The 18,217-nt window shown below is 38.2% G+C and overlaps 3 protein-coding genes across 4 annotated transcripts; 1 reads left to right on the forward strand and 2 right to left on the reverse strand.

Annotated features, from left to right (window-relative positions):
* Positions 1-911: 911 nt before the first annotated feature.
* LOC127354433 (cysteine-rich hydrophobic domain-containing protein 2) lies at positions 912-6,770 on the forward strand. The gene is made up of 6 exons (XM_051384331.1): positions 912-1,273; positions 2,276-2,330; positions 2,538-2,693; positions 2,808-2,864; positions 2,960-3,019; positions 3,930-6,770. Exons 1-6 carry the CDS (start codon positions 954-956, stop codon positions 3,978-3,980), a joined length of 699 nt encoding a protein of 232 aa, XP_051240291.1. The 5' UTR covers positions 912-953; the 3' UTR covers positions 3,981-6,770.
* A 3,718-nt stretch (positions 6,771-10,488) lies between these two features.
* LOC127355148 (uncharacterized) lies at positions 10,489-12,894 on the reverse strand. Its single transcript, XM_051385657.1, has 6 exons — positions 12,660-12,894; positions 12,400-12,545; positions 12,223-12,284; positions 11,996-12,109; positions 11,585-11,683; positions 10,489-10,756 (listed from the first exon to the last, which is right to left on the reverse strand). Exons 1-6 carry the CDS (start codon positions 12,777-12,779, stop codon positions 10,578-10,580), a joined length of 720 nt encoding a protein of 239 aa, XP_051241617.1. The 5' UTR covers positions 12,780-12,894; the 3' UTR covers positions 10,489-10,577.
* A 1,068-nt stretch (positions 12,895-13,962) lies between these two features.
* Positions 13,963-16,999, reverse strand: LOC127355160 (uncharacterized). Of its 2 annotated transcripts, XM_051385672.1 has the most exons (7): positions 16,725-16,999; positions 16,457-16,499; positions 15,659-15,801; positions 14,961-15,022; positions 14,692-14,805; positions 14,441-14,539; positions 13,963-14,340 (listed from the first exon to the last, which is right to left on the reverse strand). In XM_051385672.1, the coding sequence occupies exons 1-7, from the start codon at positions 16,730-16,732 to the stop codon at positions 14,216-14,218; spliced, it is 594 nt and encodes a 197-aa protein (XP_051241632.1). In that variant the 5' UTR covers positions 16,733-16,999; the 3' UTR covers positions 13,963-14,215. The 2 variants fall into 2 exon arrangements, with proteins under 2 accessions (XP_051241632.1, XP_051241631.1); XM_051385671.1 differs by lacking the exon at positions 16,457-16,499 and having other exon boundaries at positions 16,725-16,996.
* Positions 17,000-18,217: the final 1,218 nt, after the last annotated feature.

Raw genomic sequence — 18,217 nt, forward strand, 5'->3', positions numbered from 1 at the left:
ACATTTTTGCCAACTTCCATGTTTTATTTCGAAAGAAATTTTGCTCTACTTCCGGTTTTACCTTTTTTTCTTCTTCTTCTTCTTCTTCTTCTTCTTCTTCTATTGTAAATCATCCCCAATGCTCGGGTATGACAATGCAGTTCATTCATGCAGAAGATGTGATCATCTCATCCTATCATAATGCATTGATCCGATTAGTATTTTATAAATAAGTTAAAATGCTGCCCTATATCTGGCATCAATAGTAATCAAATAATATACTATAATAACACCCTCAAATGAGTCGTTCTACATAATTAACACTTTGTTCTTTGTTGATAATACATCAATACTTCTTTACTTTTACTTGAGTAAACATTTGAATGCAGGATGCGAGTAGTATTCTACCTGGACCTGAATATTTTTTATAGAGAAGTTTTGCAGCAGGCAAATTATTTCCCTTATTTTGTTAAATAAACTAGTTTCCTTTCTTGCTGTTTCTTTTAGCTATTTATGAATACAGAACGAGTACACAAAGTATAAAACATATAGTATGAAGTAAACACTAACTATTTTACAGACATACAAACAAACTGATAAAAAACTAAATTGTTTCTTTTAATTTTATTTGCAAACATAAACAATACATGAACACATAAAGCCAGGGGACATAAATTAGTTAAATTAATTATACTTTTTCTTATTGATTTCTCATTTTTACAGTATGGGAGTAATTTAATGTATTATTTGACTTCAAAATAAAATAAATCAGAAACAATATACTAATACCCCCCCCAAAAAAAAGAAAAGGAAGAAAAGGAAGTGGACAAGACCAAAACAAACGACACAAATCTTCTGGTTTCTGTAAATTGTCTTTAAAAAAATAAATAAATAAAAAATAATAATAAATAAATAAATAAATGTGACGTAAGCACGTCTGTCCCCCTTCCGGTGTCGTCCGGTTACTGCGGCGGATGTTGATGTTTGTGTCGGAGCTCTCTGAACGATGTGAACTGTACCGTCTCCGGTACGGGTTGATATTTACTGAGGTTGTCTTCGCGGTTCTCTGTGTACTCTTCTTCCCGGTGAGGTTCCCGCTGTTCGTCGGCACTGTGTCTCTCCCGGTGTCGCTCCCGGGAAGCGCGAGGCCGCGTCGTGCGATGATGGAGGACTTTGACGAGATCTACGAAGAGGAGGAGGAGGAAGAGGAGGACGAGGACAGGGCCGCGGAGGAGCAGCTCCTCAAGTACGCTCCGGACCCGGTGGTGGTGCGAGGGTCCGGCCACGTCACTGTGTAAGCAACCGGCGACGCTAACGGCCATCGAGTGACGAGTTTACCGTCACCGGGTGATGAATAACTCAATGCTAGCTAAGTTAGCCAGCTAGCTGCTAGGTTAGCGTCGAGCTAACTACGAGCAGACGAGGAGTGGCTGAGTAGATTTAGCTTTCGCTTTGGCTGAAGTGTCGTTAACGGGACATGACCTGACAAATATTTACCCCTTTGTGTGTGTGTGTGTGTGTGTGTGTGTGTGTGTGTGTGTGTGTGTGTGTGTGTGTGTGTGCCACGTAATGTGACGTGTTGTTGTGTTGTTTGTTCCCGTTGTTTGTTTTCACTGTTTCAGGACTTGAACACGGGACAAGACTCCCGTGTTCAGATCATATTTAGCTAAATCGTGCGTACAAAGTGGTCCCCCAGTAAAATATTATTATCATAAGTTATAGCAGTAGCCAGTGTAGTTACTGGATGTTGTGTGTAGTGCAGTCAGGGGTTAGCTGGCAGGCTAGCAGCAGTGTGTTACTATAGTTTAGGGTTCAAATTACTGATATCATTCACTCAAACACTGTCAAGCTATCGCACTGATTCCACCTCACCACTCTTTCTCTCACAGGTTTGATATTACATTAATGTCTGCACTCCTTTGTTAGTCTTGTTGGCCATCGTGGCTGCTAGTTACACATGTGGCTGTGCAATGCAGCCCAGAATAAACAGTGAACTGTATCAAGTCCTGGGCAGTATAAATGGGCTGCTTCTACATAATACCCACTAGTTTAATTTAGGACGAAGGTAGATGGATAGACAGGGTGTCTAACACAACACAGTCCCGTACAGATGTTTTTATGTTCATATTATATATGTATAATATTGTCTGTGCTGTGGGACCCTCTTTAAGAGCAAGATGGTACATGATATGGGAGTTTTATCAAAGTATCTAAGGCAAAGTGGCCTTAAATGTAAAGCTGGTTATTAATTATCCTAATCTCTGCTTAAGTATAACATTTAACTTTTCCCCCACAGGTTTGGGCTTAGTAACAAATTCGAGTCAGAATTTCCTTCAGCACTTACGGGAAAGGTGAGTGCTTTGTGGTTATTCATAAATACATATTAATTATTCAAAATGACATCTCACATTTGCACCACTGCAAGATTTTGGTTATTTTCTTTCCACCAGCCAACATATGATACTTTATTTTATTAATTTTCATGTGTGGTCTTCATGCATTGATCTGATCACCAATACAAAAGACTGATGAAATGTCTGTCCATTGCACTTCCTCAGGTGGCACCAGAGGAATTCAAAGCCAGTATAAACCGTGTAAACAGCTGCCTGAGAAAGACGCTGCCAGTGAATGTGCGGTGGCTCCTGTGTGGCTGCCTCTGCTGCTGTTGCACATTGGGCTTCAGTTTGTGGCCTGTGATCTGCCTCAGCAAGAGGGTGAGATACCATCCACGTTGCGTTTGCAACAACACAGCACTAGGTGAAAATGTTGATGTGGTGATTCATTGGGCGTTGAAAAGAATATCATCTAATGTCACTGTTGCTTTCCAGACAAGAAGATCTATAGAGAAACTTCTGGAGTGGGAGAACAGCAGACTTTACCACAAAGTGAGTAGTGAAGGCGTTAACATGTGTATTAATGGTGTACCTTGTTAGGACATGTTATACAAAATCTCTGATCTCTGTTGCACTCTTGTTTGCAGTTGTGTTTGCATTGGAAACTAAGCAAAAGGAAGTGTGAAACCAACAACATGATGGAATATGTGAGTATCTGCTGGGATGAGATGATAATGTACAATACAGGAAGCCAAAACACTGCTCAGTTTATAATACTATGAGGAAAGATTTTATCTTCCGTCGCAACAGTTGCAAGGTTAACAGTAGAATAACAATGTTCCTATTTCAGAGTAATGGAAAATGCAATGTGTGCTTATATTTGATTGTTGCACTACTGGAGTCCTCTGTGACAGCTCCCCCCGCAGCATTGATGTAGTAATCTCATTAATAATGAAAGAGTAGTGGGCCTTTTTTCTAGGGCTGCGCAATTAATCACGATATTATTGAAATTGCAATAAGGCCAAGTGCAGTGTGTGACAAACAGCATTATAATGACGTACTGTGGTGCTGCAGAGATGCCCTGACCCAGATTTAAGAAAACATCTCAATAAATGTCACCTCATCATGATCTAAATATGTTGTTTTCTGTAATTCTAATTTAATTATTTCTAGTTTGTGTGAAAAAATTATGATTCCAACTAATTGCGAATCATCTGTTAAAATAATCACATCATGTGGCCCTACTTTTTCCCCACACAGTTTTAATGCTGGTTTGAAAATGGCCTCACAAGTTTATTCTAGTCCCTGCTGACACATTCAGCATAGGGGTGTTCATACATTGTTATTATCAGATGGAAAAGATCTTGGATAACCCAGTGAATTAAATACATAAAACATCAATGTACTTGATCACATTGTTGCAAAAAAAAAAAAATCTAATATTGCTATAAAGCAGTCCTGCACATTGATCTGCAACATTGGATACAATATATGACCTGAGATAATAAAGTGATCGCTACTTTGGTAGACGCTGCTACAAAATCTCTACCACTCGAAAGATCACAGTCTCACCAGTCTTGTCTCACAGTAACAGCTTTTTCCTCTTATCCCCTGCAGGTAATCCTAATAGAGTTCTTACCTAAGATCCCCATCTTCAGACCGGACTAGCCCCACTGCAGCTGATCTTAAACCTCCACTGCTGCACCACATTGGCTGTCAGGCTCCTGAGTAATTACCCTTCCCAAAATACTCCCAATATTTTTGTTTACAGGGTAGCATTGATCCCCCACCCCGTTCTCCCGCACATACCTTCTCTACACCCTTGTTTACAAATCCAGCATCCCAACACCATTGAACCATGACCTATCAGGCGAGCTGGCACACTGTCAAGCCATGCGAACCGACACCAGCCTGTGGGATGTCAGGGCAGAACCAGCCATGGGGAGCATTATGGATTTTGGAGACCAGACTCTCTAATTGAGTTCTGTGAGCTGCAACTGGAATTTTGACACTTGTTTGTTCCCTATTCAAGCACATGGCACAGTCAGACCATGACAAAACAAAAACTGTCACACCGTTAACTTCACCTGCAAAAAAAGCAAAAAAACAAAACAAAACAAAGACACCCCAGTGCTTTTGTAACAGTTGGCTTGGTGCCCTAGGTCATTACTAGAGGCTGTGGAGGCAACAAAACCTGGAACCTTCATCCAAGTCGACTGTGCAGTGGGAAGACTGGTCTTAAAGGAACATGTTGGGCCAGTGGCCAGAACAGCAGAGCTCAATAATGTCACTCTTCTTATCAACTACCAGACATCCTTATCCCCTCGCCTCCTTTCATATCTCAGCACACTTCACTGTGCATCACCCTAACCCAGTGACAATCACACACTGACTGTACTCTCCGTAGTATGAATGGGTCTTAATGCTACACAGTTTGCCTGGAACAAGTTGTTTTCAAGATTATGTGTGTCCAGGTGATGGGCTGGCTGCCTAGCAACTGCTTCTGCGTCGTAGTGGAACAAGTAACCTTGACAGAAGGCCACTAGTGATGAAGAAAATAAATCCTTTTTTCTGTATATCTTTTTTTTTTTTTTTTTTTTAAAGTATCTCCTGTTTTGTTGACTGGTGAAAGAGAGGCAGTCTGTGATTGCAAAACTGTGTGTGTGTCTGAGAGAGAGAAACAAGCAAAAAAGAGAAAAATCAGACATGAAGAGATGCAGGGTTCTTTCTGTGACGCGTTTCTTTTTGCCATAACCGATCTTTGTTACTTTTGTTGTAATTATTTATAAATGCGAGAGTGCGCGTATAATAATGTGCATTTGTGAAATAGGCCTCAGTTTGTTTGTTTGTTCTTGCAAAAAGTATGCCATGGTTGTTTCCTTTTTGTCTTTATAGTCATGTGTCAACACTAAAGCACACAGTGGCTTTGTCCTAAACACCTTCACGTGGCCACTCTTCCTTATCTGCTGACATTGGCTTACTTATGAGTGTTCGAGTTAAGTTATGAGAAGGTTCCTCTGTTTTCGATATAATCTGACTCATTGCATTCGGAGTTCTGGAGTGACCAAGTCCTCTTTATTAGGATGTTATATAGTAACAGGGTTCTGTATCAGAAAGCAGGATTACTGAAGTTAGTTTGATAACTGCATCTACAACTGAGTAAAACCAGACTACTCCCAAATCAGGAACTTGCACTGATCAGTATTTTTATATTAACAACGTAAAATGACAATGTGTAATGTGAATGGGGTTCTCCTCAGTTGTATTTGTTTTAGTATCTTTAAGCTCGTTGTTTTGATTTTCTGGCTTGCAGCTCGACTGTTCATTCAGAGGTAAAAGGGGAGTGGATACATTCATCGGGTGGCCAGAAACACAACTCTAAATTAATAATAATGATGCTCTGTCTATATGTAAATTTGCCAACAAGTTCCCATATCACATCACATCACATATCAACCCTATAAAGTAATAACATGTCAATTAATACTGGTTTAAGTAAAAAGATGTGTTCCAGGCCCTGTGTAGATCAATTATCTAGCTAACTAACAATACTGCTTCTTGATGAAGGCTTAAGACAATTTTTTAAACTGTTGACATGTTATATAAAAGCACATGTCAGTTTAATGAAACATACAACCATTTCCTGGCATTAGTAGAGAAGGCAGAACAGAAAAAGATGGCCCTTTTGAATATGGTATAGATATAGTTTTTCCCTCTCAGAACACCTCTTGATTTGTGGGGGAAAAAAAACATACTAAGATTGAACAAAGCTACTTAGATTTAGGTCACACAGCTCTGGTGATTGTATGAGTCACACTCAGGGGATTATACTAGATAAACAACAAAATGTAGCATTGGAAAATTCACTGTCAGATATATTCCAGAGTCACACCAGGGGCTCAAGCATACCATACAGATGACTTGAATAATTGTAAAATTATGCTTTCGGAGTTTGTTTTGAAATTGAAAAAATGCCCCCTTAGAAAAAGACAACTAACCTTTCTGTGGTCTTCCTGTTTAGAAAGTAAAGGAAGCACATATTCCACAGACCCACAAAGATTTGTGTTGGTTTATATGTACAAAAACAACAACAACAACAACAACAGCTTATTCACTTGATTACCACTGGGTTGCCTATTGGTTCATCAGTCGCTTTTCTATATTTTTGATTGTGGTCTGTTCTATGTAAATCAAGGCATAAGGCCATATGCAGATATTTGTGGTGTGTGTGCGCGTATGCGTGTATGTACACGGTGTGTGCAGATGCAAATGTTCTTCGTAGATCTCAGACTGTGATTGAACCCTGCACAGAAAATGAGTCCTTTTTATATAATCTGGAGTGTTTTGTGTGTTTGTGTGTATGAGGGAGAGAAAGATATATGTACATATGACTCATGAGCAGGTGTATGTACAGTAATAAACTACCAATAAACAAGGCTATGGGCATCCTCCATGTAACTCACTGTGTTTTTCCCCATTTGTTGACATAAAGTCATAAGAGTCTTAATGCTTTACCCCTATTCTCGGGTGGTGTCCCAGTTTAAATTTCTACGTCTTTGCATAGCACTGCTGGGTTAGATTTGTATACAGTATGTGAACATCTACATTAACCTTTTTCCCTTAATTTTGAAATAATTTGTCCTTGAAAACTCAACTCGGCAACACTAGTTCTACTGATTCCCATATATCCAGGAGATGACACAACCTAATAAGTACATAGCCAAACATAGGAGGGTCAAGGTCTTGGGTCAAAATGTGACAGTCTACACTGGAAGAACAAGGGTCACCAATTCATGAGATATCAATGTACAAAGTTTAGTAGTGAAGACAAGAGGTCAAGAGGGGCGAAGAAGGCCATATATATTCAATTGGAACAATCATCTCAAACATAGAAGGGAGGCTGCAACATCTGATACATCTTCAATTAAAAAAAAAAAAACATTTTAAATTTAAACACATTTTATTTTGTTTTTTAATTTAGTGCACCTGATTCCTGGAATCAAATACAGCACTTTGTTACAGTATTGTTTTAATTCCTCTATAAAAATTAATCACAAACCTTTAGGTCTCTTTTACGCAACTGTACTTATTTACATATACATATATTTATTTATTTGTAGCCATTTTATATTCTTTGCTTTTGTAAACTGAGTCATTAAGATGATTATGACTCAGTCAGATGATTAATTCAGGTGGCTTTGACGTGTGATGGCCTCAGGGTTGGCCCTATTCTGTTCTTTCTTGTTGCCTGTTTTCCTTTTGCTCCAGGGAGTGAGGGGTGGAAGCTGTGACTTCATCAGTGATACAACACACCTGAGCAGGCTGGGCCTCAGCAGGCTATAAATCGGACCTGTGAGCATTTTCAGTCTTTTCCCTCTGGCCTGTCTGAGCTTGTCATTTCTTGTACTTTGACATTGCAGACATACTGACCTGAAGAAGAACCAGGAGAAATATGCTATTTTGTTGTTTTACTTCATTTATTTAATTAAACACCAAGCATAATTTTCAGACTCTGTGTGGTCCCCCTCTTTTGTTGTACTTTTAGCCAGGTTGTGACAAAATGGGGGCTCGTCAAGAATATGAAACCAGGATATCTCACAACCCAAGCAAGAATCATACCCCTTGAACCCAGAGGAAAAGTCAAGGGATTACCAGAGTTAGTAAGATTGATCCTCTAGGGACTGTGAAGATCTGTAAAAAATTTCATGACAATCCATCTGATAGTTGTTTCAGTGTGGACCAAAGTAGCTGACAGACTGACCTCATCATGAGGTGTACTAGTTAGTGAAACTCAATTAAAGCAGTTTTAAAGTTTAAGAAAGTAGCACAGATAATGTCAGCAGGGCCATCTCAGATTGTCTTGAAACTTTATACGCTGTTGTTGGCTGAGAAGTGAATTAGGTACTGCGAGTAGGGGGACATTTCTACAAACTAAAGCCACAGTCATACATCGACTGTTAAGTGCCGTCTAGAGAGGCACTTGATGCATTTCTAAATTAATTTATTTAGTATAGTTTTTTATTGTCAGACACAGCCTCTGTAATGGTAATCCTCAGAGACCATTTTAATTGTCTGGTACACCTACACCGTTGGCAATCTCAGTTATGTTCCTAAACTCGGATATATCTGTCCATCGATAAAGAAACGTGGCAGATCCATAATCTCTGTGTCTTGAGACAGAGGCTCTGGGCAAACACCTGTGAGACAAAGTAAGTGTGAATTCATTTAATTCATTTCCTAGATAAGGTTGAGTGGCATGAACTAGTGAATGCACATTCATGTAGATCTAACACTTCTGCGTAGTTAACACATTTAATAAGTGCAGCTTCCTTTCTCAGACTCTAAAACTGCTTTAATTGAGTATTACTGAGTATTAGGTCAGTCAGTCTGTCAACCACTTTGGTCCACATAGCAGCAGCTATTAAAGGTACAAAACACTGCAGGTATATTCTGGGTTCAGGCTAGAAGGCTGCCGAAAGTTAAGACATTCTACCAGCTTTTTAAACTCTTCCAACTCAGCATCAGTCACAGAACTTTTCTTATCTGAGAGACAAGAAAAATACAGAAATATACTGTACCCTGTGCTGAAACACTAAATACAGAATTTTACAGTACAGCATTTTATACAAAATGTTTTTGATGTCCCACATTTAAATCTAACACCACTTACCTGAAGAAGGAGTTATGTGTGGCATTCAAATAACAAAAGAACTCCTCCCATGAAGCTTTCATGACAGTTCTGCAGTTATGATTGCTTGATAATGCAGTATAACATATAATCATATGTCTTCAGTAGTTTAAAATATACTAAATCCTGTGAATGATTTACACTTGTATAAACAGACAATCAGTGTATTTTGTCTTTAATTATTAATTTTATGTAAAGCACTGTGAAACATATACAAATAAACATTATCATTATTATCTTACTCAGTAGCAGAAGGGTACTGAATGTCCCTTTCAGACGTCTGGCCTTGTGATTGAAGCAGCAAGCAGTCAGAACAGACAGTTTTTAGTAGGTGAAATGTAGAAAACTGCAGAACAACTCCTAGGAAGTGCACACACACACACACACACACACACACACACACACACACACACACACACACACACACACACACACACACACACACACACACACACACACACACACACACACACACACACACTGTTGCAATGCTAGACATAAAGTTCAAATGTGTTTGTGCAGGCATGTCGGACAAAATATTTGCACAGCATGTTTTATTAATAAATTAGCGTACTCAGTGTGTGTCAGGCTCGTGTCGGTTTTGGTTGTGACAAAGAAGCGAAAGCTTTAATATGTAGAAATTGCCATTAGATTTGTAAGCTTGAATCATTTGTCAAAATTTGCCAAGTCGTACGTAAGGTTCATCCTATTAACTGGAGTAGTGAACAACATTTCCATTGCATAAGAACCTTATGGGATGGTCAGGGTTGTTCCAGGTATTAGTCAAACCTTCAGGTGTTACCAGGGAAACGGAATTAAAGCTTGTGAAGAACTCAATTAATGGGCTTTTTATTTTGGCAAGTGACCATGGTGTAATAATGCCCTTCGGGGTGTCCATTATCAGGAATAAATGGACTCAATGGAGGCAACCGCTGTGCTTTCTCGGCATCTATAAGTGTAGTTGCTCGCTTCACCCTCATGTCTGCAAATAGATCCTCCTAAATGTTGCACACTGGACCTTTGATAAGACCTCTTTGAAAAGAGGAAAAAGTGCTGTTGCTGGACTTTTGTTGGCAGCAGTGATTTTCATCCAGCCTGACTGAAAGTTCTTTCTCAGTTGTTAAATTTCTTGGATGCTTGTGGTCTCTGCAATAGGCATCCACTTGCCCAGCAGCTGAAACAGAAGATGATTCCCTCAGTTGCACGAGATGAGAGTGAGACGAGTGAGATGAGAGGGTTTCTTACCTGCTCTCTTCCTGTGACTGCAAGAGGTTAGGTGTCACAGCTGGTGACAGGAGCCGACTGTCCGACAGACAGAAGACTGAGCACAGCCGCAGCGATGTGAAGAACCCTCAATATCTTTAAAGTGATATTTATGAGCTCTAAACTGGTGTGTTAATAATAATATATAATAATATAATCTTTATAATCAAAACTTCTGATGGTTTTCACATGTCAGTGACAATACAGAAAAAAGAAAAAACCTGATACTCTGAAACAAATATCATTTTTATTGTCAGAATTCTCTTTAGACAGATATGTCCTATGTAAGCATGTCATAACATTTGTGTACAGTGTTAATCTTCTTTTAATCCAGATACGCTGCTGGATATCATTCTGAAAATTGCATTTACTGCATCTGTACTGTTGAAAAGTCTCTCCAATAGGCTGAATGTGTCAGAGCCCATTTCATTCATGACGTTGGTGAGATCAGTGGCCTCTGTTTCTTGGGAGGGAGACTCGTCTGGGCAGAAACCTGTGAGGCAGAGAACAGTGAATTAATTTAATTTATTCCAGGTAAGAGAACATTTCATGAACTTCATTCACCATGATGAACAAATAAAGACAGACACACATACACGTTAAAGCGGTGATAATCGACTTGTGTGTGACTTTCCCACTTCCCTGCTGTCTCGTATTTAAGGACGTGTATTGAAAACCTGTGTAAAATAAACGTGATCTATAAATAAAATCTAACTTCAATTGTAGTTTGACAAAATGCACTTTACTACTGGCTCTTACAGTGGTGAGGGGCAAAAAATATATAAAAAGCCACCAGAAAGATGTGATGCATTTTTACTTATTCAGGGTTTGGATTAGTACTCTAGAGCAGTGATTCCCAACCTTTTGACTTAAGGGAGGGGTCCCTTAAGTCAAAAGGTTGTAAACTGACAACCCTTTGACTAAGTGACATATTTTGTATTTTGTATGTTTATTTAATATTTTTTTCAAATACAGAGCAACTGATAAACTGTACAATGAACCCAATAGTGGATGATATAACTGTAGGAAGTGTTTGTAAAATGAATGATTTATTTATTATATCTTAATTAATAATCCAAATTTTGAAAATAACAATTCAATTTAGTTTTCTTAACAGAAATTAATTAAATGCTAAGATAGGCTTTCTCTATATATATTTCTTAAGGTTTCTTACACCCCTTTAAATCAAGAAGGCACCATGATCCCCCCTGTGAAGCTCTGGCCTTGTGAGGGTCTGGACCCTCAGGTTGGGAACCATAGGTGCACCCAGGAGGGCACTTTTGCTGCGATATTATAAACATGGGGGCAGCAAGTTTCATACCTTTTTCTGGGTCCAGGATGGCGGGTGATGGTAAGTTCAGACAGTCTACCTGCTTCTTAAACTCCTCCAGCTCAGCAGCGCTCACCTTTCTCCTCCTGCCTGAGAGACAGAACAAGTGTAAGCAAGGGAGCGCCTTGAAGTACCTCAAATCCTCAGGTATTTAATTCACTGCATGAGCAGAAACAGACATCTGGTTGTATAAACTTATTTGATCACGATACACATTGATACACCGATGTAAAAGTAGCAGATTTTAACCATATCGTCTAACTCTAATGTTTAATACAGTGTGTAAACTCTCAGATGTCAAATCCATTTCAAAGTCACTCCCTAAGAAGTGAAGGTCTTATAAATTCTTTTGAATGTAAAAGTCTACATTTACTTTATCAGTCTGTATGCCTTAAGTCTTACTTGTGAACTGGAGCCCACTGTATATGCTTTCTCCAATGGTGTAATTTGAGTAGACAACAAGGCAGTCAGGGCAGCCGGTATTCAGTAGGACCTGAGTAGCAGTGACAGGTCGCACTGGAGATACATAAACACACATGAACACAGACACAAAGTGCTGTTAGAGTACTGGAAACAAAGTCCAAATGTGTTTGTGCAGATAAGTCAACACACATGTCATCAATACTCACCCATAGAGAGAGTGCTGTTTTTCAAGGTCATCTTAGATGTGAGAGTGAAGCAGCGGCCAAACCTTTCATAAGTAGAATTTTTAAAAAGTTAAATTATTATGTAAAGGCATCATTGGACACTTGTGAAATGTGAGCTCAAAACCTTGATACAATCCTTAAATTTAGGTTCGATATTACATTTTTTGAGCCTGAAAAACACTGAGGGCATCACTCTCGTCAGCGACAGTGACTTTCACCCAGGCGCTCTCCACCAACATCTTCGTCAGCATTTTGGATCCTGGGACAGTTGTGCTTTCTGATACAAGTGTCCACTTGCCCAGCAGCTGAAACAGACGTGATCTCCCTCAGTTGGATGAGATGATATATGGTCACGTGAAAAGGATTTTGAACAAAGAGGATCCAACAAGCAGAAAGTGAGAGTGAGAGAAATGTTTTACCTGGTCTCTTCCTTGGATTTCAATAGGTCTGATTAGATCCTCACAGCTGGTAACAGGAGCTGAGTGTCCACCAGTAAGAAGACAGAGCACAGCCACAGCAACATGAATAAACACCATCATGGCTCACCACAGCTACTTAAACAAAGAACCTAGATCTGTTGTTTTAGCGTACTGTCCTGTTCGTAGTTGGAAGTTGATTGTGTCTGCTTCAAGCTTAAAGCGCTGCACTGAAGTTCAGAGGCTCATCCCACTGAAGTTCAGAGGCTCATCCCACTGAAGTTCAGAGGCTCATCCCACAAGGAGTCCTGTGTTGTTAACATATGTGTTTTAAACTGGTTGAAAGGTGATGTTTTTTTTATTCTAAACTAAATTAGGCCTCCAAACTTTGGAAAAATTACAAAAACTGGGGAATTAGAGCAGTAAAACCAAAAAATAACGAGCAAATCAGAGTACAAGCAACCAAACTCTCACCATTTTCCAATTAGTTTTTACTTTAAATTAAAAGCTGATAATTCATTATGGTATGAACAGGCATCCACCATGTGTCTTCTGTAATGATATTATACAGTATGTAACTCAACAGAAGCTTAGAAGATGTGAATGGTATTATACAGTTAATATAGTATAGTTACCAGTGTATAGTATAGCTCAGTGCTCCACTGCGTTTTCATCCACCTCAGGAGTGGTGGAGACCAAAAAGAGCTACAAGGAGAGTGAAATTTGGACTTAAATTTGCCAGATCTTTGACTCCAAATGAACACGAACATTGCTCTATATCTGTTGGATGTGTATGTCACAATAGTCACATTATACCTTCATATCTTTGGTTTCTATTTCTTCTTTTTTTTCTTATACCTGTTTTGTGATTGTTGATTTAGTATAATTTTGTTTTTTGCTAACCAAGTTATCCACTATACTAGCAGTCTGAAGCTAACATATTCTGAGTAAGATATCCATCATTGATATACTGTTTAGATAACTGTTGATGCTATGTTAGCTACTTATTTTTACCTTTGTGGACTGTTTACTAAATTATTTACAGTGTTGTAGCCTATTTTTTATGTGGGCTTTGGTTTAATAAATTCTTTGTCCCAACTATGATTTGACTCATCATTGAATTTGTGCAATATGTGTTTTATCCAACATTGTCTTCATAGTTTAGGAATCGCTTCCAGTAAAAACCTCAAATGTTCACGTTGATGGCAGAGAGTTCGGTTGCCATGGAATCACGTCTTCCATTCTTCTCTCAACTGTCCACCAGATTGTAAACACTGACACGAGTTTACAGAAAATGACACTGAAGTTATGACTCATTGTATGACTTTTAATATGTCGCAGTATTTTCGCTTTGTGTTAATAAGAAAACATCTTGCTTTTGAAAAGATCTTATAGAGGACACAGCCTATAACAATAACAATGGCACTACTACTAGCATTAATTATAATAAAAAGAAAAATAGGCAATTCTTTAATCTTAATTTTCTGAAGTACTGATGGGGATACAGAGGAAAAACTGCTTGCACATACAAAATGACACAGATCCAAACTCATTATAAATCAGTTGACAAACATATCAAAAAGAGCATCCAGGAGTCTTGCCACTTGGTGTCCCATCTTGGCCTCTAACAAGGAGTTGAGGGCACTGAGCCCCTCGGAGGGCGAGATGTTGTCTGGGCAGATTTCTGTGTATGTGCACATTAAAGATAAGTCACAAACAAACCGTATGACATTATGGAGGCAAAGTATGTGGAGATCTTTTTTTTAATTAGTTAAAATTCTCACCATTGTTTGAGTCCATCATTATGGGCGATGGCATCCGGAGACACTCTGCTTGTCTCTTGAGCAACTCCACAACAGAAGGTGAGACACTCTCTCTCCTGCCTGTCAGAGTGAGGAACAATCTCAGGAGTTGCACGCCAAAGTAAGACATTTAAATAAAAAAGGACTACCGAAAACAGTAATTGGAGACAGCCTACTGAGTAGAGGTTTGTTTTAATTTAATCTGTCAGGACTGATGAGTGAGAATTTCTTACTGAAGAGCAGAAGACTGGTGAAAGTGTTTTCACCAGAGATAATTTCCTCATAGGCAACCAGACAGTCAGAGCCATTAGTTGCCAAGTAGACTTCCTTGAGGTAAAAAGGTTGCTCTGTGAAATACACACACACACACACACACACACACACACACACACACACACACACACACACACACACCACAGGAAATCACAGGAAATGTATGTAAGTGTTTGAATTCAGATTTCCAGAATAATCTGTCTAATAATTGTGGTTCTTCTTCACTCACCAATCAACATAGTGCTGTTTTCAAAGGTCACATTGTATATTAAGCTGGAACATTTATCGTGTCTGGGAAGATAAAAATAAAGGCTGCATCAGAACATGATGATGATTTTAATGAGCCAAGGGACAACAGATGAATATTAATCTTTTTGCTAATACAGGCTGGCACTGAAAAAGTAAATAAATAAATAAATAAAATGCTTATTATGTAGAATGGCCCATTTCATAAGAAATGTTATATTACTGGATTATTATAACAAATTTGACTGCTTTAAGTACTGTGGAGTGTCTAATCCATAAAATGTAGAGGAGTAGAAGTTTAAAGTAGCAGGATATCAAACTGCTCAAGTAAAGTACCTCAAAATTGTACTTTAGTAAATTAGTACGTAGTTAGATTCCACTTCTTACTGTGTTTTATCCCAATAAATTCATGGACTTTATTAAAAAAATACAAGTAATTTGTATTATTCATAAAATATGAAGGTCTAGCTCCTCATACTGTCCAGTGAAGTCATATAGAGTATATACATTCTCATAAGAGTTTAAATTTGTTATTAAATAGTAGTTATAATAAGAAAAGTTCCTCCATACAACTTTTTTTTTTTTTTTTTACAATATCTCTACAGACTTTTGTTTGTAATCAATATTCATCGTTACGACATATTTCCACGCTGTGGTTTGACAGTGCTGGTGGGGATTTACATTCTCTGAGTCTGGATGAGATTGAGGACGTTGCTCTGGGGGGTTGCAGTGATGTCCAACCAGACACTGCTCATCAGATGGCCTAGGGAGCGACTTCCTGGGAGGTCAGAGCTCCCCCCGATGTACAGCCACCTCCCCAACATCTGGAGCACAACACACAGAAAGAAAGAAATTAAATATGTATAAATAAATTAAAAATACGTTTGAAATATAACATCAATTTACATTTGGTGCTCCCTCCATATGCCTGAGACTTGATTACAAAATGACGCCATGTGGTGAACGCTTTGTTTTAAAGGTCTGTAATTTGAGTTCCAGATGAAATAATTTCATAATGACATAAAATAATTTATTATAATAATTTAGAACATGTAGAAAAGCAGAAAATAGAAGAATAAAGTTCCCAAATGAATTGAATGACAAAGGAATATATAGCTGCATTTTAATGACACTTGTCTTATTGTTTTAATGATCTTATTAGAGAAAACCATGGTGTGTGTTCAGCCTATTTCGCAATATTTGGATTGGCAACATCTAATTATAGATTTTTAACAAAGCTTTTATCTCCTGTGGTTAAACAATTAGTTGCTCACGTTTTACTGATTCATCGTTACAGGATTCACATTTTAAAATATCTTCCCTCATATGGTTTGATCTAAAAACATTTTTTTTATGAGAACTATGGTTCCAGTTTAACATTTAATTTAAGGATTAACTTGCAGTTAAGTGTCTGTGTGTATTTTTTATGCAGTATGAAAACGTATCATTGAACTATATGTGATCAGATCAGATACTTACTATATATTTACTGCCTCTGACTGTGTTTACCAAGATGTTCAACCTTATACAAGAGGGGACAAGCAGACATGATAATGATCATGATGACCCTGATTTGGCTTCTACTCATTTACTGCACTTATAAATATTTCATCTGCATTTGCATTTAATCTAACAAGATTAAAAAACCTGAAGCAGGATAGTTGGTAGACTTCTTAAAAAGAAGAAGACATAATTTATCTGTCTAACTGGGTTCAAATCAATATACTTAAGACATAAAAGCACTTACGTCTTCATTGCTGATAGTTATTGGTTTCAGCAGACTTTCACAGCTGTTTAGAGGAGCAGCGTGTCCCAGTGAGAGAAGACTCACAAACACAACAACAGAAACACACTTCATCCTCTAGATGTCTCTAGTTCTTCTCAAGTTTTCCGTCTGTACCTCTTCTTCAAGCCTCTCAGTTTATCTCCCACACTCAGCCTTTATGTTGCCTCCAGGTGTATCTCCTCACTTCCTGCTGCAGACCTTTCTCCCAACAGTCTCCCCCCTGATGTAAGCACAGCAAACAGCCCAGTGGGGGAGAGAGCGAGGGGAGACTTTGACCCGTTTGAGGAATAGATGGAATCTTGATCCGATCACATATAACAGTAGAGGCTGTTATATACAGTATGTATGCTAATGCATTTAGTTAATCTCTCTGATAATCCTCTTGGATCTGTCACTGAGACTCATGAACAATCAGTACATAAAGGTTTATGATTCTCACACCTTTCAGCAACAGCAGCTTTCCTGCAACCAAAGCCCCTTAATTCACCCTTAAAGGCCATATTTATTTCATCTTTTCAGCCAGAGGCACAAGTAGAGGATGTACCCAGATCATTCTCAGTAGTAAAAGTAACAATTATCTAATGTAATCATATTTATCCTGCCTTGAGATTATAAGAGAGGTTTTTCTAGGTTTCAGCTTCCTACTTCTCATCAACACAGGCTCTGTGTTTACTTTTACTTGACATATATACAGGCGCAAATGTGTCTGTATACTGTGTATGAGTGTCTTTATCCACATTTAACATATTTTGTAGTAGCTGCATTTTTGTATAAAAAAATAAATGTATTAAAAGTATTAAGTACTGAACATGCAGATTGAGGGTGTTATAATTTAAATTGTGTAAAAAGTAAAACTGTAAAATAGTAGCTTTAATAAAGTATTAGTAATTAGGTATTAAATACTAAAATAAAACAGTAAAATAGCAATTAAATAAAAAATTGTCAGATTAATATAAAAGCAGTATTTTAATGCTGCAACTGGTTGACGTGGAGCTGTTTGTACCTGCTATAGTTGCATACTTTGTACACTGTTTATATGTTTAATTTCTAACAATACACATTTTATAAGCTGAGCACTTGACAAACAAGTCAACCATATTATTGACAAGTCCAAATGCTTCCAGCAAAGTCTTGCTTTGCAGTATTTTCAAATCAAACATTAATTAGAAGTTCACTTGACTTTGCCCCCTCCTGATAACCCCACAGAGAACTGTGTTGAAATCACACAAATGTTAAAGAAACAGTGCGTAGGATTTAGCAGGAAATAGAGGGGAAGTTGGAGATTGTGTCGAAAGTAATAATAATCGCCGTCTTGGAGAAACTACGGTGGCTGCAAAACTCGCAAAAGGCCCAATTTAGAGCCAGTGATTGATCAAAACAAAAACAAAAACAAAAATTGTGATGCTGATGTTGATGATGTGATGTTTTTAGTTTCTCTTTTAAGAGATAGTGAA

The sequence above is a fragment of the Dicentrarchus labrax genome, unplaced genomic scaffold, assembly GCF_905237075.1.
Source record: "Dicentrarchus labrax unplaced genomic scaffold, dlabrax2021, whole genome shotgun sequence".
Classification (NCBI taxonomy): Eukaryota; Metazoa; Chordata; class Actinopteri; family Moronidae; genus Dicentrarchus; species Dicentrarchus labrax.

Excerpts from the sequence above, each read along its gene's own strand:
- LOC127354433 (XM_051384331.1), top strand. The coding sequence starts at position 954 with ATGTTGATGTTTGTGTCGGAGCTCTCTGAACGATGTGAACTGTACCGT. Across the intron at positions 2,331-2,537 it reads CTTCAGCACTTACGGGAAAG|GTGGCACCAGAGGAATTCAA; the intron begins GTGAGTGCTTTG and ends GCACTTCCTCAG. Across the intron at positions 2,694-2,807 it reads TGATCTGCCTCAGCAAGAGG|ACAAGAAGATCTATAGAGAA; the intron begins GTGAGATACCAT and ends GTTGCTTTCCAG.
- LOC127355148 (XM_051385657.1), bottom strand. The coding sequence starts at position 12,779 with ATGATGGTGTTTATTCATGTTGCTGTGGCTGTGCTCTGTCTTCTTACT. Across the intron at positions 12,285-12,399 it reads GTTTTTCAGGCTCAAAAAAT|GTTTGGCCGCTGCTTCACTC; the intron begins GTAATATCGAAC and ends TACTTATGAAAG. Across the intron at positions 12,110-12,222 it reads AAACAGCACTCTCTCTATGG|TGCGACCTGTCACTGCTACT; the intron begins GTGAGTATTGAT and ends ATGTATCTCCAG.
- LOC127355160 (XM_051385671.1), bottom strand. The coding sequence starts at position 16,835 with ATGAAGTGTGTTTCTGTTGTTGTGTTTGTGAGTCTTCTCTCACTGGGA. Across the intron at positions 14,540-14,691 it reads CACCAGTCTTCTGCTCTTCA|GCAGGAGAGAGAGTGTCTCA; the intron begins GTAAGAAATTCT and ends TCACTCTGACAG. Across the intron at positions 14,341-14,440 it reads AATGATGGACTCAAACAATG|AAATCTGCCCAGACAACATC; the intron begins GTGAGAATTTTA and ends GCACATACACAG.